This window comes from Nanorana parkeri, unplaced genomic scaffold, assembly GCF_000935625.1.
Source record: "Nanorana parkeri isolate BGI_ZX_2015 unplaced genomic scaffold, ASM93562v1 scaffold274, whole genome shotgun sequence".
Classification (NCBI taxonomy): Eukaryota; Metazoa; Chordata; class Amphibia; order Anura; family Dicroglossidae; genus Nanorana; species Nanorana parkeri.
This window is the reverse complement of record NW_017306542.1, coordinates 1,020,966-1,045,309: the sequence shown is the minus strand read 5'-3', so window position 1 is coordinate 1,045,309 and position 24,344 is coordinate 1,020,966. Positions and strand designations below refer to the sequence as shown.

Below are 24,344 nucleotides of genomic sequence, written 5' to 3'. Positions count from 1 at the left end.
ACTAAATGTCCAGCAGTGTTTGGCAAACATCCATTAGTTCGCCTCTCATCTGCTATCCCTCCCTCCAGGATTCTTCCTTTTTTCTACTTTCCCTCTCCACTATATTATGTACTTTTTGTAATTAAGATTCATTATACCCTATATATCTGGGTTGTAAAAAAAAATTTTGGAGCTAGTCAATACAACATGATCTATTTATTTATCCACATATTTCTGTTTTTGAATGATCTGTTACTTTGTTATGATTTGAAATATTTGATATTTTGTAAGAATCTGCATATAAAGAAATAAAATTAAACCAAGAACCAGCACAGTGACATGCGTTTGTTCAAATACTATGCTGGCTCTTCTAGGAACTGGGACATTTTTTCAGCATTATTCTTGGAAACATTGAAGTGTTCGCTGAATCATTTATTATAGATAACACAGCATGTTGCTGCATTAGGTCACATGCCAGTTTTTGCACACACTGGCACTGCTCATTGTCATTCTCTGCACTGTAACATAAGATCTAGAAACCATGTTAACCACTTAACTGTTCTAATTGAGCCCTGTCTATGAGATGCAGGATATACAGAGGGAGGTGATGAGCACTCAAGTGTAATACTGATGTAATATACCACTCAGTAAGAGGATATCAAAATGATTAAGACTGTATTCAAGCAGCTATCTTACTAATAGTAAATATAGTATGTATTGAAAATTTCACAGTCATTATTTACCCAGCTTAATCATATTCAATATAATGAACCTATGGTAACTTAGTGATTAATGATGGGAGAATGCACTTTTTACTTGGTATAGGTATATTTTCTTTAATGTGTTAGGGATGTCTCTTATTTCTACAGCACTAGCATATTACATTGAATTTAAAGTTTGCATAAAACCTTTTACAAAAGTTTACAATCTAAACCCCTATGACACTCAGTAGGAAGAATTTTGGAAGGATGACAATTAGCCTACCAGCGTGGCTTTGGATTGGATTGTGGGAAAACCATGCCAAAGAGACATACACATGCAGATTGTATTCTAGCCAGGATTTAATCGCTAGGCCACGTTGCCCATGTATACGCTCCCAAGGTCAACACAACACAAGTCCTGTTAGATGTTTGAAAAAAGTGTTTACCTATTTATTTATTTATCAATCATTCATCTTGGAGGTGCGTTGGAGTGCCATTGAAAATAAATTGCACCAACGCATGTAACATTGCCACAACAATGGGCCTTTAATTAAACAAGCAGTAAAAAAGCTTTAAACAAGCCCTCACTGACCTCTGTAGTTACATGTACTGCAAAGCAATGCATCCTAAAAGATCACAACAGAGATAATGAAGTCAGGTTTTTGTCAGTTTCTAACAGCTTTTTTTTGGATCTGGTGTTTATTTACAGGAAAAGGCCGGCAGGCTGCGAAGGTTCTACTTCCACAAAAAATAAAGGGAAGAGAAGCTCTGATTCCAGTCTTTCTGAACTTTTTTTTTTAGTTTATGGGTATATTCTGGCCACCAGTGCATCTAAACCCTAAATGGATGAACTTTAGTTTATCAAGTATCACAATTAATTACTGTGTTTTTTTTATTTATTTAGTACAATACTGCTTACTTTTTTTCTTTACACTTTTTTTCCTTTCATTACTACTGATCTCCTTCAGTCTTCCAGGCACTTCCTGGCTACACTTCCTGTCTACATGCAGGCACTCCATCATAGGCTGTATATGATTGCTCTGAATTACCATAGGGCCACGTATCAGTGAAGTGTGTTGGCATTGCAACTAGTAGTCCTAACCAGAAGGTGCAAGTGACAGGATGACAATGCAGGAGCACAGTTCAGAAATCGTTATCACCCCATAACAGGAAGCTCCTAAGCAAGAACCTTTATGGTGGAATTACAAGGTTTTATGTTAGTAAAAACTGCAGATTTAATGAGATTATGTTTTAGAACCATTTTATAACTGAGTGTTTATATTACTTTATACGTTACTAGGAATAATATCTCACTTGTGCACTGAGGCTCTACTCCACTCCATGATTTGTTAGCTTCACAAAGTCTTTCAGTTGGTCCCTGAAAGAAACAGAAGTAGAAATGATCAATATGCAGACATACGAGTACTCCAAAATGTCCACTCTATTAGGTTTTGAACACTGTTCCTGATTATCTCTGTACCTTTTTGAACATATACAACTAAGCTAGGTCAATTGCCGGAAGGGTTTTCCTAAAAGGGTAGTCCACCTAAAAGCAATGTTTATAGGTAGAGGGGCTTTAAAGGGGCTAAGTCTTCCTGAAGTTTCTTATCCGTCTTAAAGTGACACTACAAAATTGTGTGTATCTTCCTGCACTCCTTACCGGATCTCCTAGGAGATGATGTCTGTAATAGGGTGCTTGTAGCGACCACGGAGGCACTGTGTAGTCAAGTAGTAATTCCAAAAGATGTCACCAGCACTCCAAAAGTAGATTCAATATATTTTAATGACAACGGTCATTCAAAATCACAAGTACTTTCGGGGCCACGTTGGGTCCCCGTCATCAGGCTCAGAAGACGGGGACCCAACGTGGCCCCGAAAGTACTTGTGATTTTGAATGACCGTTGTCATTAAAATATATTGAATCTACTTTTGGAGTGCTGGTGACATCTTTTGGAATTAAAGTGACACTAAACTCAGGAGTTAAAAGAGAAGTATGTGGTGAGTGTTATTCCCAATAGTTCTCTTTAGGCCCCATTCACACTGAGCGATTTATCGAGTGATTTCGCTCATATTTCCACGCAATAACGCTCTATGTAGCTTCTCCAATCCATTTCAATGGAGCTGTTCACATCTCGTCGCTCAATATCGCTCAATATCGCTTGTAGCTCCTACATGACCCTTTTTTCGAGCGAATTAGAGCGATTCTGTTTCTGATTGCATACAGCCCAATAGGAAAAAGTCGCGCGACAAGTCGCTCAATATCGCTCATGAAAAATTGTGCGATTTTCATGTCGCTCAGTGTGAATGGGGCCTTAGGGTCACAGGAGGACATATACTTACCTCCTCCCGTGACCCAAAGCTCAGTATAACACGGGCTATTGCTCGCGATATAATGAGAGCGCCAAACCCGGGACAGATCCCGACAATACTGTTGAGATCCACCCAGCTGCGTGAGTGATAGCTGGCTCTGCCTATCTAAAGGCAGAGCTAGCTGTGCCTGCCCCCTCCCCGTTCGTTTCTCCACTCAGCGCTGGAGGATCGGAGAGGGGAAGAGGGAATCCCTGTTGGGATCGATGACGACATTCAGGGAGACGATCGGGAAGTGAGCGGATCGATGCATGTTTCTGCTCTCTTCCCCATCAATCGTGCTGACCTGTGACAGCTTCTTTGTCACAGGTCGGCTAGAACTATGAGGATGAGTGGAAATCACTTACCTCATAGTTCTCCTTTAAGTCTTAAAAATGCATTCAAGTACCTTAACAATTAACAAAAATGAATCTTATTTGTGTATCACTCAGCTGTAGATCCTCAAATCATATCTGAACTGGTGCTGACACTGTCCTTCCTTCTGGACGGTGGCTACTTGTTTCCCATGGTCCCTGTGTGTGTTGTAAAGTAGTCACCACTCCAAGCTTACTCCTGTGATGGACTACAATCTCATGTTTAGTTTACTAATTTGTACTGAAATTGTAGTCTATGATGGTGAGCTTGGATCGGTGATTACTTTACAATACACACATGGACCATGGAGCCACCCTCCAGAAGGAAGGACAGTGTCAGCACTAATTCAGAGATGATTTGAGGATCTACAGCCGAGTGATACCCAAATAAAATACATTTTTGTTAATAGTTAAGGTACTTGAATGTATTTTTAAGACTTAACTCCTGAGTTTAGTGTCACTTTAAGATACAAAGGGGGTGATTTACTAACCTAAACACACGCACGCACTAGGTGCGTGTGATTTTTACACAGCAAAACGTATTTATCAACCAAAAAGTCTCTAAAAGCATATTTCCACTAATGCCATATATGGAAAAATCATGCACATGATGCATATATAATGCTGCTTCACAGTTTAGACAAAAATGGTTAGCTCATGCATTTACATTCCTGCATTTATCAACGCAAGCAACACAATGTAGAGCTAATTAACACAACATCACCTTGCAATTCATGCTTGGCTTTGCACAACACACCTGCTGGGTGTGTACACACTACAAAGGTGTTTAGATTCCACCCATAGATTGTGCTGGGAGGGAACACACTACAGAGGTGTATACTTGTTTGTGGCGTGTTTATAAGGTTAGTAAATCAACCCCAAGTGTCCCTTCCAAAACTCCAACAGTCAGATCTCTCTTTCATAATATGTTACTCTGTTCCAATTCACCTGTAAGTTTTCGGTGTCGCCTATTTTGTGTTCCAGCTCATCTTGTTTTATTCTTAATAACATATAATAAATAATAAATCCAACAGGTAGGATGGGAATCCCTCACAATGGGCAGGACAGGTGTGGAGACCCAGAAATTCAAGCACAGGGTTTTCACCAACAGATTCAATAGAGATATAAAGCTGAGATTCATGCAGACATAAAAGACACACATTAATATGCAGCTCTGTAATCAATAATACATAATTTAATGTATTTTCTAAATGCAAGCAGATTTTTAATTAGAATCGGCTTCTTGCAGTCAACTGCACAGCAAAGTTCAGAACGGAAGAGGGAGAAGCAGCACAAGGAGCCAGTCAGCTGTTCTGCAGTGTTCATAGGCTAACAAGGAGCATGCTGATAAGAGGAGGGACCTGAGTGGCAGGGAGATGAGGTCATCAGTCTGCTACTTCTCTTTTCCCCATGCATTCACATGCTTGTGAGAGACGAGGCCTGTACATGCTACTTAATCACAAAAAATCAAATAGGGTTGTGCTGTGTGGAAGAGCTGTGTAAGTCTCGGGATTGCGTGGACAGAATTACAAATATGATGTGTATTTAAACAGCTCCATTATACATCTGTGTATTTAGCTGTTTGCCTAGACATTGGCTTTAAAACAAATGTCAGTTGGTTTCACTCTTTAGCTCCCTTCAAACAGTATAAAAATGAGATGATCCTTGCAGTGGGGCTTCCTCCGCACTGCAAGAGTTAAGTGTTCGTTTGTGTCTAGGTACAAAAATAAATAATTAAACAAATAAAGGTTATTGTCACCTGATCCCTAGACTGGTCCCTGGAGCCTCTCCCCCTCCACTGCAGCGGTCTAAGGGTCCTGTCAGTCATCACGTTCTATAAACAGTGTATAGGATGTGAGGACACAGAGGGACATACTATCACTGCAGTGAAGGAGGAGACAGTCTGTAGGGATCCCTGTCACAGACAGCTGGATCTGAGGTTTGAGTGAGTATAACTTTTTTTTTTTTAACCTAGACACAAACAAGCACTTAACCCTAATAAGGGTAATCCCACTGCATGGGTTTAAAAACATTTTCCCCAGAGTTCTTTAAAAATGGGTATGTGTCATCTTCATTAGGGAAAACCATTAGGGTACTGACACTTTTAAAAAATGTTAAAACTTTTTTGCTGCTCAGTTTTGTAAAACTAAAAACTTACTTTGTCAAACGAATTCAGACTGTTCATAAAAAATACATTTGGTGCTTTTGAAATATGCATGAGTGTAATTTATCATCAATTACTGTATTTGTTTAGCACTCAATTCAGAACTTCTGCTCCTGTAAATGAGGCAGTGCTTGGATGGTTTTTATATGCATTCTGTTATAATATGTGAATTGAAATGAATCTTCGAAATGCAATACGGGCAGCAAACATTTTTAAGGTTAACAAGTCACTCTGAGAGAAATTACTAGAGAAGTTTTCAAGTTTACATTAAAGCACAGCTACATGAAATAATTCAGCTTTAGCTGCATATGAATTAAATATTCTTGCATTGCTAAATAGATTTTCAGACCTTAAGACACCTTTCAATCTGTGCTTTTCCTCGGTTTACATAGCTAGATCACACTGGAGCTTGCTTAGCTTTGAGCATATACCAAAACAAAGTCTAAGAAAGTGTAGCAGTTATTTGCTCGAATTTCAGTCAGAAATAATGTACTACTCATGATATATTTTCATGCTGTGTTGCTTCAAGCGAGTTATCTTTTTTTTTCCAAGTCAGTAACTACACCAAATGGATTTACACCCCTCTCGGCTGGCTTTGTCTGTGGGTCAGATAACAATAATGTACAGTATACACTGAGTGGCCAGATTATTATGACCACCCCATTAGTACTTCGTTGGGCCACGGGATGACTCCACGACTCCACGAGATGACTTTGTTGGGCCGCCTCGTGGCTCCACGAGATGTTGAAAGGTGATGCGAGGAATCTGACACTGCACTGTTGCCCTTCTGTTGTCTTGTACCAGTCTTGCCACTTTCCGTTCTGCCCTAACATTGACTAGTCGCTGACAGCCACAATTGACACGTTTTTGGCTGACAGTCCAATCTTTAAACACTTTAACAACAGCTGGTCTTGAACATTTAACAAATTCTGCTGTTTTACTGATACTCGCTCCATGGCTCCGAGCACCAACAATCATTCCACGTTCAAAGTGGGATCATTCCACGTTCATTCCACGTTAAATTGTGTTGTTTACCATATCTTCAGAAAAAAATCACTTCTACTGTCTTGCTAAACAACCTGCTTCCCTATTTATAATGGTCTGGCCCTCTAGCAACTTTAGCGCGAAATGATAGCTAATTATAGCTACTTTACCTACAAACGTCAGGTGGTCATAATAATCAGGCCTACTGCAGTTAGCCGTACACATTGGCCTGCAGCATTTGCTTTAACACATGGAGTGTCATTAACTGTAAATGTTGATATTCTCTCAACCCTCCTAGTAACCTCAGCCCCCCTCACCCTGTACTAAGGGCAACAGCTATCGATGTTACTGTTTGTATGTTGTTACAAATTCCAGCTGCCATGCCATTTTTATCCTAACTGTTAACTAAACCACTGTTAACTAAACCACACTGGCAGGGTCAGATGACTGGTGTTAACATTTGATATCAGATCTTACTTAAAAAAGATATTGGAAGTAGAAATGGTATTAGCCAAAATGTAGAGACACTATTGTTCCCTTAACTCCTACGTGACAGCAATGGACCTTTTCAAGTCACCATGAAAAATTCCCCTTGTCATGAGGACTTTAATTAACCTTGCAGCAGAGAACTAGGAAGGTGCAACTATGTGAGTTGCTAGTTCTCAGGCCTGATGCCAAACCTAAATATTAGTCTCACAGTTGTTTTTATATTTTATGAAAGCCATACGCTTTTCCTTTATGTGATGCTTTACAGTTTTATTCAGCCATACAGGTTTTGTTTTTGATCTTTTACTTTTATTACCCAATGGTATACATTTGGCAATTGCAATATGTAGCGTGTTTTTAAAACATTCCCACTTTTGGTCCGTGTTTAGATTTTGAAATACATTTTCCCATTTGATGTCCCCCACTAGGTGGTGCAGTCTATCAAAGTTGGCCCTTCTGAAATTGAGGGTTTTTGGTAAAAAAAATTGGGATTTTTTTTTACTATCTGTGACAATATGCTTTTCGCACTCTATTTTAGCTGCCTGTATTGCTAGTTTGCATCTTTTATTACATTCTTTGTAGTTATGGAACGCCAATGCCGTCGCCTCCATCTTATATTTTATAAATGCCACTCGCTTTTCCTTTATGTGATGCTTTACATTTTTATTCAGCCATACGGGTTTTGTTTGTGATCTTTTACTTGTATTACCCAACGGTATACACTTGGCAATGGCAATATGTAATGTGTTTTTAAAACATTCCCACCTTTGGTCCGAGTTCAGTTTGTGAAATAAATGTTCCCATTTTATTTCCCCCACTAGGTGGCACAGTTTATCAAAGTTAGCCCTTCTGAAATTAAGGGTTCTTGTCCTACCAGCCCGCTTCCCTTTCCTGTATCCAATATTGAAAGTAATCACATTTTGATCACTATTGCCCAGTGTCTCCCCAATTACAATATCCTCAATTAACTCTGCCTTATTAGTAATGAGTACAAGTTAACTGTTGCATACTGACACTGCTAAACTTGGTCTTGGCATCTAAGCTCGGCTCATGAGCTTAAGGACGTCAATTAACCTAGTAGCAGAGAATTAGGAATGCGCAACTGTGTGTGTCTCGTTCCCAGGCCTGATGTCAAGAGTTATTGTCAAGTTAACTAATGCATGCTGACACTGCTAAACTTGATCTGGGCTTCTAAGCTTGGTTCACGAAAGGGTTTAGACAACAGTGGCTCAATAAATGTTCACAAAAACATGGCTACTAATATGAGTGCTCATGCCTGTGGGCTTCACATAATTTAGTAAAATGTCAGTTATTTTAAATAAGCATTCAATTGCTGCCTAAAATCTACTGTATGGCTATTTCGCGGGTGCGCGCAATTTTAAAGCTTGACATGTTTGGTGTCTATTTACCCGACGTGACCCGATCTTTTATATTTTACCAAAAAACTGGGTAATAATAAATGTTTCCTAACATAATGTTAAAAAAAACTTTTTTTTCCCCAAATTTTCTGTAATTTTTCCTAATTATAGTAAAAAATAAAAACCCCAGTGGTGATTAAATACCACCGAAATAAAGCTCTATCTGTCCCCAAAAAATGGTATAAAATTCATTTCAGTACAGCGCTGCATGACGGAATAAACGTCAGTCAAAGTACCGCAGCGCTGAATACTGAAAAATGGCCTGGCCAGGAAGGGGGTCTAAACACCTGGTCTTGAAGTGGTTAAAGTGTATTTCTAATTTTGCAGCCAAATTGGGATAACGCCTGTTTTATATTTGTTACATCTGCTCATTCACATTGCATAACTAGCATAAAAATTAAATAGCATAAAAATTAAAAATGTTGTTTACATATTTCTTGTTTTATCAGAAATGAAACATACCTGAACAATCTGATTGGATGCAGGCATTGTTCAGTATTTTGACAGCCAGCAGGGCTGACTAGCAAGATACTGAAGCTTGGCCCAGCGGGTGATTCCTTCATCCACACAGTTTAGCGTAGATGGAGGAATCTGTTGCACTTTTCCATCTGACCATAGAAAATCTGCAGATACTCTATAGGTGTATGGCCAGCTTTAGCATGTTCCTAGTCTTTCTCTGTGGACAGAGTTCCCTGTCACGTTAACATTGTACAGAGAAGATTGTGGTCTGCCCAAAGGCCTGCTCAACAGATATATCTAAAAGGCAAGCAAACATTTTTACATTATTTTTAGGTGTATGAATAGAAACACAAAACAAACATGTAGTGGGCTTTTCTGAAATTTGACTATAAAAGTGGAAATACATTTTAAACTGGCCAAACACACAAAAGCTTTCAGAAAGCAAATATATTGTCTACAGATGTCATTCTTCACAGAAGGGGATAATATGAATATTGGGTCTTAAGTGCTTTAATCAAAAGTCACAAATGTTGTAACCTTTGTCTTTCACAAGCAAATCACTTTTGAGTTCTGCAACCCTTGTTTGTGTCTATAGTATAACAGAGAGAACACACCAGGTTATACAAGTCTACCAGCATTGTCAAATGCCATTTCTGGGTACAGTGATATGGGTAAACACTGATCTTGCAGCATCATTAATTCTATAATAAATTAACTACAACAGCAGAACCTATACATGATTTACTTCTACATGTACAACTAGCAAAAGTGTGCCCACTGGTACACATGCCAAATTGGGATGCATCTTATTAAGAGAGACTGGGGAGAGGGACAGGCAAAAAAAGATACTCCTTCTCTCTGTAGAACTGTAGGATGTGTGTACAATATTTATGAAAAAAAGTAGTAGGTGCAGCAACAATGATCAATGTGCATTTACACATTTTTGCAATGAAGCCTGCAGAGCAGTGAACCCACAATTACTGCATCACAGGTGAAATGCACAGCATCCTGCAATGTATTCTCCCTGCACCAGGTCCTTACAGAGTTACGCACCTGCTGTCATGGGGCTGAAGGAAGTGCAGCTGAATTATGGCTTAAATAAGGACGAGGGATTCCTAGTGTGCTTTGTATAGTCCTTTTACTATGGTGGCAGATGGGACTTGTAGAACAATTCCAGTGGAGAGAGAATGGGTGGGTGGGGTTAAAAGTGGGGAAGGCTGGGGTTGGCAGGTGGGGGAAGAGTGGTAAGGACAGAGATGGGTGGAGGGGGGAAGAGTGGAGAGAGCAGTGGAAGAGTGGTAAGAGCTGGGGTCGGTGGATGGGAGAAGAGGGGAGAGGGCAGGGGTTGGTGAGGAAAGGGTGGTAAGGGCAGGGGTGGATGGTGGAAAGAATGGTGAGGGCAGGGGTGGGTGGAAATTTGGTGAGGCCAAGGTTGGGTGAGTGAACAGAGGGAAGAGTGGTGAGAGCAGAAAATGGCGAAGGCAGGGGTTGGTAGATGGGCAGGGGGAAGCATGGTGAGGGTAGGGGTTGATGGAGGGGAAGAGTGGTGAGGGCATCCAAGGTGGGTGGGGGTGGCAGAGTGGTGAGGGGGGGAGGGGTGGTATGGTGGTGAGGGTGCAGGGCAGAATGTTAAAAGTGGGGGGCTGCAGAGTTGTGAGGGGATCAGGGAAGAATATCACGAAAAGAGGTAGGTGGGTGGGCATGTGGCAGAGTGGTGGGGAAAGAGTTTTAAAAGAGGCAGGGTTTGGCAGAGTAGTGAGGGTGGCCAGCAGAGTGGTGAGTGACAGTTTTGTGAGCTTACTGGACGTGCAAGAGTGTGTTTGACACTCCTATGGCAGTGATCATGTGGTTATACCATATTGCCACTAGTATGTGTGTACAGGATATTACTGCCGTATTCTAACATCACAATATGGTGGTGATATCCAGCACACATGTTGCAGTAGCAATAAAAACTGGCAGCCTTTAAGCAACGCTGGAGTAAAACTGCACCCCCTGATATGAATAGCATACTGTGTATGTGTGGGCACATATTTACTTGTACTTTGTAAGCTTGGGGATATGCAATGTAGTACAGCAAGAAACATAAGGGATTACATTGCACATGTGTGGGACAAAGTCTCCTGGGAATGGGAGCATGCTTTGTGGGTGACAAAGCCACCTTATTGATAGATAGAACCCTGACACCATCTTGCCACAACCCTGGGGTGAATCTAGTTTTTTGAAGATTGTCCTTTCTAAGTAAAAATGTTTATTTAAACTAAGCAAACATTGTTATGTATTTTAGCAACTAACCTAGTGATTATACTATATTTTGTATTTTTGACATGCATTATAATTCTCAAGCTGTAACTAAGGGGGAAAGGAAAACTCCAGTTTACTTCCTCTGTTCTTCTCTTACTATAGGAAACAATAAATCATTTATTTGTATATTTTCTGTGATATAAATACATTTCTCTACAAAGTATCAACTGTTTGTTTGTTTGTTTTTGGGGGGAGGGGGATTCAACCAGATGAAATGCAATTACATACTGTGAACTAACAATAATTAATTATGATTTACCTCTAATTCATACCCATCATCACACTGGTACAAAACTGTATCCTGATAGAGGAATCTTGAACCATGCACCGATCCATGGTTTGGCGCTACTGGCTTTTCACAAGATATTGGTGAGCATATATCGTCAGTCAAAGGTGGTAACCAGTTACCATCAGTCTAAATGAAATAAAAATGTTTTTCACTGAAAACAAACATTATAAGACATATATAGATCATAGCACATAGCACCAAATGTCTGGTTTTGATAGACTGCATACCACCAGCACATTAATATGTTCCTTGATCTGATGTCAAAATGATATTGCTTCAGGCAGACTCTGTCTGAAGCAATATCAGGCATGTCTATACACGTCTATGGGGATGCAGGTCAAATTTAGGTCAGAATGAGGTCAACTGCATCTGTCAAGAAATTTTAAATGATCTCAAATGTGTCTAAAACTGATGCCACTGACCCAAGCCCAAAGCCCGGTGTCATGGTCTGGGAACCAGAGTCACTGGGGTACCACAGGTTTTGTGGAGCTGTGTGGAACTAACTGGAACAGGAATCAGGCCTGGGACGCAGGTCTCAGTAAGTTACAGGAGGCAGGATATGCTAAACACAGGGAGCCAGGGATAGGGTGCCTGCATGATATGCTGCAGGACAGCTCCCAGGTTGCGGCCCTCTAACACACTCATGGGCACTAGTAAGTAACATTAAAGGACAGCACTGAGGTACAGGACTCCATAACGAGTAAGGCAAAAGGCCAAGAGGTGTCGGACGGTACAAAGGCCACCAGAGAAGACAATAGCCTCACAGAGGAATGTGACACCATGATAGAGCCGCACACAGGAAATGGAGAGCACAGAGTACACTAGATTGAATGGATACACAGGAAGAGACACAAAGGCAACGTGAGAAACAGAAGAAAAGAGTACACTTAAGAGTAGATGCAGAGACAATGTGTAACGCAGAAATTCAAGTCACACGAGAAGATGAACACAGAAATGTGAATACACTGAGATTCAGCATACAGCTGCAACAACACACCACAAACGTGAATATACAAAAGTACAGAACTAGGAAGCAGAAACGTACAAGGACTGTGTGTGTTACAAAGAAGTTAAGCTTAAAGAGAATATACACAAGGAGTGCTCAAGAAAGACAAGTGATGGCTCTCAGGGAGTAAGGATAGGCATACAGGGAGATAACCACAAGAAAGGCAAGATACGCAGAAGGTGCCATGCAGGAATAGTATGGAGTATCAAGGAACAAAGGCTCAGTGCAAGACAAAGGGAAGGTACTCACAAAGACAATGAGAAAGCGGGTACTAAGGATGGCATAGGAACTACCACAATGAAAATGAACATAGTGCAGGTTGACTCAGAAAGAGCAGGGCAGATGGGGAACACAAAACACACTAAAGTGAAGTGAGTGAACACAGCAGAAATACAGCAATCAGGCCGGTATGGCCACTCACACCGCACAAGTGACTGCACAGTGACTTCCACAGGGAATCACAAGTGACTGAGGGTATATAGAACATCGAGAGTATCAAAGGGGAAATGCAGCCAAGCAGGGAATTCACTGAGGTACACTAGGAAATAAGGGGAACTGGGGAACATGTAAGCTCTCCAGAAACTCAAGGGTAGATCACATGGAACACAGGAGGGCCGGGAGCAGAAAACTGACGCGTTGTGGGAACACTGAGCAACAGGTGAGCTGAGCCTAAATAGGGAAAAAAGAAAGAAGATTGGCTGCAGACCTGTGAATCCACATAGGCTGATTGCAAAGCACTCAGGACAGAGGGGGAAATCTGACACGGAAAGTGGATACAAGGGAAAATCCGGCACGGATACCAGGACAGTGTGGCACCCGGTAACCCAGGCCCTTAAAGTAACCACAGAATCAATTTAACTGTACTTTTTTACACAGATATAACTTGATTCCGATTTCAGTACTATCTTTAATAAACAATATATGGATGCTTTGACTTTTCATTGCATAGTACAGAAGCAAATTATGTGTATTTCAACAGTATTATAAAGCAATTTACCTTTCTTGGGCTTGCTCATTATTTATTAATCAGGTTACACTTTTATGACTCTTTACATGGAAGTAAGAATATGCATTAAAAGTAGTTTACTGCATCATAATTAGCAAAAGTTAGATTTTGCTCTAATTCACAAATATTACCATTGTTCTTGCATTAGATAGACATAATTAAGAGAAATACAGTTTTCTTTCCATTACCTAACATTAAAGCAATAAAAACAATTTACCATACAAGTTGCGGTACTTGGTCCTGATAATGTATAGCCAGGTTTGCAATCAACAGTTATTGTTTTATTTATAACATAATTTGCCTTTAGTTTTACTGTGTTTGCTTGTAATGTACATTTTCTGGGAACACATACAATTTCCTCTGTTGACCAAGAACCATCTTTCAGGCAAGTTTTTGTTGCCATATCTGAATCCATTATATAGCCATCTTGGCACCTTCAAGAAGAATTATAAGCATTAAAAACATCTTAATAATAACATATATTAACAATGCCACATGTGGTCACCTCTATAGTCACCAAAATCTGGTGACTATCAATCATTCATACATTGGGAAATCTGCACAATTGAAGGATTAGGAACAAACATGCACAATTCACTCACCTCTCCCTACTGCTCTGATGTTTTATATTCACCTAAAAGTGGAGTTGCCTTTAATGAAGCCAAGTGCGTAGACAACAATCAGTAACCATCTTTTATGGCCCTGATTGGCTCTACATCAATTTCTCTCAACTGATGTACATCAGACATTTGCAAAGACCCCCAATCAGCTTGCATAACATAGTCTGAGACCCCTTATGTTTTTAATGATAAAACCGATGAGTGCATTAGCACCCAGAACAGGCTTGTTTTGTTGTGAATGTCAGTGGCTGAAGAGAAGCACCTTCATTCTTAAAAACACAGGCCTACAAAACCACACAAGCCAGCTATGGCACTAGTTTCTCTCGGACACGTGTAGTTGTTGAATTGTGTTGTTGTGGGCTTGTGTTTTTGTGAATGATGGCACTCCTCTATAACCGGTGACATTCACAACAACACAAGTCAACAGTTAAAAGCCCACTCCCCATCCCCTGAATAGCTGGTGGTGGGTCTGAGCTCAGTTACTTCAAGACACGGGGCTTCACAGCAGATCTGAAGATGTTCTGTGTGACAGATTTTAGAGAAGGAAGAGGTGGGGGTTCTGCTGGCTCTCTTGTGTGCACTACCACACGCAGGGCCAGATTTACTCTCTCTGCTGCCCCAAGGCCAGGTTCCACATTGCGCCCCCTCCCCGCCAACCCTCCAGCCACCAATGGAGAATGGCAACCAGATAGCGGAGGCGGCAGGGTTGGTTTTAATATTTTTTTATTTTTCTTTATTATTTTTTTACTTTTTATTTGTTTTTTATTTTTTACTTTTTTAAATTATTATTTATCTTATTATCATTTACTTTATTTTAATTTGTATTATTTTTTACTTTTTTATCACTTTTATTTTAATTATTATAAGCTCCTGTGTGATAGCATTTGGAGGTGACAGGTTCTCTTTATTGAACCTTTCACCTGCAATACAGGAGTTTAAGCACAGTATTGTGCTGGAACTCCTGTGACAGCTGAGATGGGAAGGTTGTGGGTGCAGCATTCCTGTCTCAGTGTTGACACAGAGCAGAGAGAAGAACACACGTTCTCCGCTCTACTCCCTGCCCTCCATACTGAACTACCTTGCCATGGTCCTGGGTCCCCCAGAAGAGCATCGGAGCAGCAGTGTCATTACAAGTGATCTCGGCAGCGCCGATACAGGAGTCTGAGCACAGTACTGTGCTGGAACTCCTGTGACAGCCGAGATGGGAAGGCTGTGAGTGCAGCATTCCTGTCTCAGTGTTCACATGGAGAAGAGCAAAGAACACACGTTCTCCACTCTGCTCCCCGCTCTCCATCCTTAACTACCTTGCCATGGTCCCCCAAAAGAGCAGGGGACCACAAAAACCACGGCGGGAAGGGAGGCAGCCAGCGGGGAGAGGCAGTCGAAGGAGGGGGCAGACCATGAGTTGCGGGGGCGGTGGGGGAGAATGGACAAGTAGGGTAAGTACAAGAGATCTCGGCATCGCCAAGATCACTTGAACAAAACGAGCTGCAGCTTCCCCGCTCTACATTTAGCTCTGTTTGCCCAAAGAAGGGCTAAACGTAGAAAAAAATCTACCTGCCCGGCGCCCGGAACTGCATGTCCCGGGCGTCGGCATTAGGAATTCCATACCCCTGCCACCCTTCTACTCCCTGCTACCCCAAGGCCAAGCCTCGGGGGCCTTGTTTGAAATCCGGTCCTGATTACATGCAGAGGAAGCAGAGGGCTGCAGAAGGAAGAGAGGGACGTGACTTCAGTGTTGGCTGTAACTTCCCCATAGGAAATGCATTTTATTTGAAAACCCCTGTACAGATTTGAATGGGACCAAGTGTGCTGTTCACTTGGTCCCCTGGGAGTTTACCAAGCATTTTGTTCCTCAGGTGAGACTTCTCTAACCTAACAGTTACTGTGACACTAAAGGTGACCATACACTATGCAATCTGATTGCACAATAACCTTTAGATCTATGATCAACTATATAGTGCAAGGGCCTGTCTGATTTGATATAAATTGTTCGTTCTTATATTACACAGTTTTGGAAAACCTAAAGTAAGTTGTACACAGATTGTACAATCTGATTGTATGGCATATGTCCAGTTTAATACTACAACCTCCTTTCATAAGCCCTAAAACATAATCACACTTGTAGATTGCCTAGCTAGCAAACTCTTTGTAATCTTTTAAGTGACACTAAAAGCAGGAGTTAAATCTTAAAACTTAATTCAAGTGCCCTATTTTTAAAAATGCAGTTTTTTTGTGCATCACTCAACTGTAGATCCTCAAATTATCTCTGAAATTGCGTTAACACTGCCCTTCCTTCTGGAGGGGGCTACTTTTGTTCCCCATGGTCCCTGTGTGTGTTGTAAAGTAGCCACCGCTCCAAGGTCGCTCCCGTGATAGACTACAATCTCAAGACAAATTAGAAAACTAAGCATAAGATTGTAGTTTTTCACAGAAGTGAGCTCGGAGTGGTGGTTATTTTACAACACACACAGGGACCATGGGGAACAAAAGTAGCCATACCACTGCTTTTTAAATTAGCCCCTAGCTGTTTATAATCTAATGAAAGCCAAATCAACTTTATTTCTTTACTTCGTGGCATAAAAATTTAACTGTAAGAGGATCATTAATAATCTGGGCAAACTATACTTACTGGTATTTAATGATGCTTCCATAGGTATAAGTATCACCAGTCGTTACCGTATTGGGCATTACTGGGGGTGGTCCACAGGATAATAGCAGACAATTGGGATATGGTCCTCTCCATTGCCCTTCTTCCGTGCAGATGAGATCTGGTAATCCTTGCATTGCATATCCAGCCTCACAGCTGTATGAGATGGCATTCTCAGCAGTAAAGCTGCTTCCATTAACAAAGGCATGGGAAATAAAGGGTGGAGTACCACAAGAAACCTTACTACAGAGTGGAAAACCTAAACTCCATTTTCCAGCTGACTGACAGCTGAGTTCAGATGGTCCAAGCAGTTTGAATCCATCCTGACATTTAATTTTGACTGACTGTCCACAGCTAAAATCTTCTCCAATGACCACCGCATTTTGAATATATGGTTTGGGGCATTCACAAAGTAGACAAGTGGGGGGAATTCCACTCCACAAACCATTTGCTAAGCACTGTCGTGTTGCACTTCCATGTATCTCATAACCAGGGAAACAAGCATAGTGAACATGTTCATTGTATCTAAAGCCAGAGCTGTTAAGAAAACCATGTGAAATATCTTCTGGAGGTCCACATTCTATTGGTTCACACAATGGTTCCTGTGAATCCCATGTCCCATCTTTCTGACAAGTAAGCAATGGTGCACCTTTCAGGTCAAATCCCTGATTGCAGTTAAAAATTATTTGTTTTCCAACACTGTATTCCATTCCAATTATTTCTCCATCATCTATAACATTTGGCTTTTTACATATGATCTCTGAGCAGGATGGCATTATTCCGCTCCAGTGTTCGTTTTCAAGACACATCCGCTTCATGTCTCCATTAAGCTTGTAGCCTTCATGGCAATGATATTCAACATCTTTCCCGTAACTATAATCTGTTCCTAAAATATAGCCATTTATGAGCACTGGTGGCTGCCCACAGGAAACAGGAATGCAGATAGGTTCCTCTCCATCCCACTGTTTATTTTCTTGGCATGTTCTTTTGCTTAGTCCATGTAATTTATAGCCTAACTCACATCTATAATGTATTTCACTTGTATATGAATAATTCAATGCTTCTATGTATCCATTTAAAATAGTACCGGGTACCTTACATAAGATCATCGCACACTGTGGCACTTCATTACTCCATTTTCTGCTAAATAAACATGTGCTGTTATCTGATCCAATAAGCTCGTACCCTGATTTGCATTTGTAATGCACAATGCTATCAAGGGTAGTATCAGTGTAAAGTGTCATGCCGTTTTCAGGAGCTACCGGTGTGCTACATTCTATGGGTGCACACACAGGGGCACTTCCATTCCATGTTCCATCCTCCTGACAAGCTAGTAGTGGCATGCCCACAATTTCAGACCCATGGTAACAAGTATATAAGATATATGTCCCATATAAGAAATCAGAGGCTTCATTGTTCAGTGAGTGATTGACATTTGTTAGGGTCATTACTGCATCATCAAACATTTCATTCTTTAAATCCTCATTCAGCATGTTTTCTTGAAGTTTAGTATATTGACCAAAGTCAATATGTGGTGGTAGACCACAGTCTGTTTGCATGCACATTGGAGCAGAACTAGACCAGCCTAAGTCTTCACAAGTTTGTATGGCAGGCCCAGTCAGCTGAAATCCTGGCATACAACTATAAATAATAACAGCACCATATCTATAGTCAGCTCCTTCAACAAATCCATTTATAATTGCTTCAGGAGGATCACAGGATATCTCTTTACAAGTGGGGGTATCAGCATCCCATTCTCTTGTTTCCAAACAAGTAAGAACATGCTGTCCTTGAAGCCTAAATCCTTTGTTACATGAGTAGGTTACAGTTTGTCCAAAATGAAGGTTTTGGGAGGAACATCTGCCGTTTGGAATTTCTTTGGCTGGAGGACATTTAATAGGTTTACAGAATGGTGTTTCACCAATCCAGTGACCATCTGCTCCACAAATTAATTTGGTGTTTCCCATTAATTCAAACCCAGGTTTGCAAGTGTAATGAACTGAACTAAGAAAAGTAAGTCCTTGAACATCAACAATTCCATTCAGAATTTCATCTGGTTGAGAACACTCTACAGGAACACAGCCTGGAAGATCATGACCCCATGTACCATCTGCATTACAAGATATTTCAGCTTTTCCTTTAAGTAAAAATCCGTCCATACAAGAATAATTCACCTTGCTACCAAAATGAAAAGAAGGCATTGATTCAGGGTCTTCAAAATTGGGGTCTCCAAAATCAATGTCTGGAGGTTCGGGACAGATTACAAGCTTGCACACAGGGAAAGTGTCATTCCAGAGCTGAGAAGGCAAACATCGCAACACTGAGGAGCCCTGTAGAACATAGCCCTCTCTACAAGAAAACTTCACAACCCCTATTTCACTTGTTATTTCTCGTAAGACCAGCTGATTTTGTAACAATGGTGGATCTTCGCATTTTGATGGAACACAAGAAGGCACTTGTTTTCTGTCCCACTGTCCATTTTTTTGGCAAGTCCAACTTGTATCCCCAATACGTTCATATCCCTGATCACACACAAATTCAACTTTTGAACCAACATCAATATTTGCTCCTTTAACATATCCATGTTTAATGGGTGGTGGCTTTTCGCAGCTTAGTAGAACACAGCTTGGTGCAGACTCAGTGTACCACTGTTTGTTAGACTGGCATACTCTCTTAGGACTGCCAACTAGTTTATATCCAGGCTTGCAGGAATAAGTTACCTCATCCTCAAACACAACTCCAGTTTTGTTCTGTAGAAAGAAAAGTGTATTTATTGATATGTAACTAAGAGTTAGTTAATTATGTAAGCTGTATATCAGAGATAAAATACTATAATAAATTAACAACTCTACCACTGTCAATTTAAATTGTATTATCAAATGTTATAGAAAGGTGTTAATAGTAGTCAGTCATATGAAAGAATGCATGTTGCATATATAGATTTGTATTACTCCAAATCTGCTTGAAGACTCCAGTAGTTAATGTCAATACAGCAATGAAATCAGTTACCAACAGAGAACACAATAATAGCACCCAGTTAAAGCGTATTTAAACCCAAAAACAATTATTTAATGTGTTGCAGCTTACCGATCCTGAAATGTGGTGGCTGCATTAGTTTTCTTTTTTAGTTTTTTTTTCCTTTATTTTCACCTGGTGATCCAGCCAGAAACACATTTCCTGTCTTAGGGTAACTCCACTCTATGGAGGAGCAACAGAGCCACCCTTGCACAGCAGCACTGTCAACCTGTGAAGAGGGTAGTGTTAGATAAAGCCAAACTCCAGCTAACACTTTTAAACAGTTACAGCAACAGTTTTTTTTCCTTTTGTGATCACGTTTTTACATAAATAAATAATAGCTGACCATTGTAAGCACACCTGTCAGTGTTAAATGTTTTGTCTCAACATTCTAACTGTCACGTTTGCTGGACAGCGTGCTCTGTTAAAGGAAGTTGAAAAATAGGCTGAATGGCCAGATCACCCGGTGAAAATAAAGGATAAAAAGCCTAAAACAGAAAATGAATGTAGTCACCACATTTAAGAATCAGTAAGCTGCATTTTTGCTTTTGGGTTTAGACATACTTAAAGTATTAATTGATGCCTACAGTAAGTGCACCATATGGAAATTGTTAACTTTTTCCACATATGTATACAGGCAAACATTATCTTGGTACAAACAGTGCCTACAGATAAAGGCGAAGGAAAATGTTCTTTTACAATCATTTATTCAGCAGAAATCAACTGATGTAATGGTGTTTTGTGGGAAAAAGTAAGTACACCCTTAGCCTCAAAAGTTGGCATTGCCACTTTTAGTAGAAATTACTTTTTGTAGGCTTACTGCATAACTGTCCAGTAGTCTTTGACAATGGCTCAGTGACATTTTTGACCACTTCTGCACTCAAAAATCCTTCAGTTGCAAGATATATGTGGGTCATCTGGTCGGCATCTGGGTGCCCCCTTTATGAATAAAAAAATTAAAATCTCATCGAAAATACCAAAAAGCCTGATGCTCACCGACCTACCCGCACCCCACCAACTGCCGCCGCAAATTGACCAGTTAGCTAGGTGCTGGCAAAATGTAGACAAATGGGTGGAGCCAGCAGTGACATCACCACTGGCTCCACCCATTTGTTGACATTGTGGAGGCAGCTGTCAAATGGGTCTTCTCAGGTCCCGGCTGAATGAAAACAAATGGGAAAAGCTGGCTGTGATGTCACGGTTGGCTGCGCCAATTTGTTGTCATGCAATGACAGGCCACTGTCCTTAGGTCATTTGAGGACAGTGGCCTGTCATTGCATGACAACAAGTGGATGGAGCCAGCCGTGACATCACGGCCGACTCCGTCCATTTGTTTTCATTCGGCTGGGACCTAAAAATACCAATTTGACAGCTGCCAGCCAAATGTAAACAGTTAGGCGAAGCTAGCGGTGATGTCACTGCCAGTTTCGCCCATTTGTTTACGATTTTTTGTCACATGTCACACCACTCAGTATGTGGCGGCAGTTCGTTGGCTGTGAACAGGTCGATGAGCGTCAGTTTTTTTAGTATTTTTTTGTTTGTGGCGTTTTGGCTACTGGATGACTTGATTGAACTTTGTATTACATCAGTGGATTCATTTTTGTGATTTTTCTTTAATAAAGGACTTGTCAAAAACTTTTGTTGTGTTTTTTTCTCAACCAAATGATTTTTTTCTAAAAGTGTGGTGTTTATTTACATTTTACTTTAATCCTTTAGTGAATGAGTAGGGGTACATTACACCTTACTCATTCACAAGGGGGGCAGAATCTGGTCGCCCCCTTTATTAAAGGGGTACCCCGATGCAAATAAGCCCCCCTGCCCGCAGACCCCCACAACCACCAGGCCAGGGTTGTGGCGGAAGAGGCCCTTGTCCTCATCGGCATGGGCCACCCCTTTAAAAAGCACCCTCGCTCATCCCCCCCTTTTCTGCTCTGCCAGGCCTGTGCTCGGATTAAGCGTCTGGTTGGGATTTTTCCCCCTTAAAATTCCTACCAGACCTAAACTGTATGACTTTTGGGGGGAACCCCAAGCAACTTTATTTTATTTTCTAACTTGAGGTCCCTCCTAACTTTCCTACCAGATCTAAAGGGTCTGGTATGGATCGGGAGGGGGACCCTGCACCTTTTTGTTTGTTTACATTTTGTTTTGCATCGGCAGACCGCTCTCCCCGCTACGGCTGTGTGTTCGGCTCAGCCAAGCCGAAGCATATGCATTCGGCTCGGCCGAGCTGTTCGGTTGCCTTTAGCTGCTGTGCGGGCTATTATGAATAGCTCTGGAGGTCAAAGTGAGCTGAAGGATTAGCCAAAGCTATGGCTATATCTTTCGGCCCTTTAGCGAATAACCCCCCCTAATATTTGCCTGGTCAAATATTTTGAAAAAATTAACATGTTGTATGTGGTGCATATATGTTTCTACTTTATTTATATTGTTTTTTTTATTTCTGTAACATCTTAGACACCAGCATAATCATTAGCAATACAGCCTTTAGGTAACATAAATCAGACCATTACAGTACAATATTCAACCTTGGTCATCCCACTGTCTACATAGGCCCATTGCCTATTAGAACAACTGTCATTGTAAAGAGCTAGCAGCCTTAAGGTGCCCATACACCTATCGATCTTTGTTCGGAAATCGTCCACGAATGGTCTTTCGAATGATAATTAATAAGTTCATGGGACATTAATTACTGTACTTCTGGCCGAATTTTCTCGAAGATGAGAAATTCTGTGAGTTAGTAAGCTAACCAACGATTATCAAAATCGACATTGGTCTGTGCTTGATGGGCTATTTGAGCTACAAACAAAAGAGGGCTCTTGGCAGCAACGACAATGTCTGATCAAAAATCTATAGACATATGGCTAGCTTTAGGTAGAGATTACAAATTGATGATGATCACACTAAATTGGAAAAATCAGGTTCAAAGATGAGAGATTTCAGTAATTGCTGGATATCTAAAGGACAGGGATAGGGTAATGGGACTCATGTGATCCCAGTTGTAATGATGGGGGAGTGCTGGCAGTCTGGATAAGAAAATAGAGAGGCTAAAGAAAAGGATAACACAGGAATAACATTAGTTAGAGAAGAGAAAAAGGCAAAAGGAGAAAGAGAAAAATGAAAAAAAAGGGGGAGGCAAGGGGCGGGGGGATATTTCTCCTTAAAATCTTACCTACTATACACCATTTCATATTTAAGGACTCAACTAAAACTAGATACACATATTTATTTAGATGGACATATTTACATAATCATTCTAAGGATTACCTTTGAGTAATAGGCATGAACAAACCACTCTACCCTACCAACTCTCATCATGTGTGAACTCTAAGCTAAGTCCATTAATGGCTATTTTAGCCCTTGAAGACTTAAAATGTGTTTAAGTCCCTGTCAGGTTTTTATTGTTGTCTGTGTCCCCCACTGGGAAGATTCATCCCTTTATTTGCCCTGGTGACCACTGTCACTGAGACAGAAAATTAAGGGAAATCCAATATTTGACAGTCCACGTGACATCATGAGATAAATCTTCTAATATGGCAACAATGTTTTGATGACATCTTAAAGAGGTACTCCCCTCAGTTTGAGGAGATCTCTTCTTGCTTCCTGTTGAATGTCTAAGACAGGAATTTAAGGGAATTCTCCCCAGCATGACACAAACAATAAAAATAACCTGATAGGGGTTTTAGCCCATAACACACTAACTGGTAATTTAAGCTTTGGACATATTAACACAAGGAAATATTATTTTTAGGTTTACTGGTTCTCTTTAGTATATGTTCACATTTTTTTTTAGCAGTTTGATATACTGGGTCTAACAATACTTGTTCTTAAAAGTTAAGTAAACTTTTGTGGTTTAAAACAATTCATAAGGTGCCCACACACCTTGCGATAGTCGCGGGAAATCCCGCGATCGTACGATTATCGCAAGGTGTATGGAAGGCGTGCGACCTCTGCTACTGTAAGGTCGCACAACTTTTATCTTAGGAACATGCTCGAAAACCCGTCGAGAATCATATGATTGTGGGCGGGTGTGTGGCATGTTCGCAAGATAAAAGCTGCACAAGCAAACGCACACTGCCTGTTCAGCAATGCGGTCATCGGAAGCCCGCCCCTCAGGGGGGCACTGCTTGCGATCATCGCAAGTACGATCTGCCTGTCCAAGATAGGCAGATTCTACGTTTTTTTCATTACCTTACAACCATCGCAAGACAAAAGTCTTGCGATGGTTGTAAGGTGTGTGCCCAGCATTATAGTACTCAGCATAATGTACCTATTTAACTTAATGTCTTCATTGCTGTGAGAAAAATGATATTTTCCATATTGCACTTTATTCTTAGGAACTACATCAAATAACTTAATAAGAATATTAAATAATAAGAATAAGAAAAATATCAGAAGATGGAGGAAGAATACAGCCTAAGCATGAATTTGTCTAAGCCCCAACTGTTCCCTAGTTCCATGTAAGTCCAAACAAAAAATCGTGGAAAGCTATTCCACTATACAGAAATCCATCTGTGAAAAACTGAAGTGTGGATATGTGTAGACT

At 40.7% G+C, this 24,344-nt stretch overlaps 1 protein-coding gene across 1 annotated transcript in view; it reads right to left on the bottom strand.

Moving 5' to 3' along the window:
- The window catches only part of SVEP1 (sushi, von Willebrand factor type A, EGF and pentraxin domain containing 1), a 294,647-nt gene that overhangs the window by 37,083 nt on the left and 233,220 nt on the right, over positions 1–24,344 (bottom strand). The window contains exons 38-41 of the mRNA XM_018557222.1: positions 16,769–19,536; positions 13,734–13,950; positions 11,475–11,630; positions 1,995–2,058 (exon numbers count right to left, since the gene is read on the bottom strand). Coding sequence (XP_018412724.1) covers positions 1,995–2,058; positions 11,475–11,630; positions 13,734–13,950; positions 16,769–19,536 — 3,205 coding nt within the window. The remainder of the gene's footprint in view (positions 1–1,994; positions 2,059–11,474; positions 11,631–13,733; positions 13,951–16,768; positions 19,537–24,344) is intronic.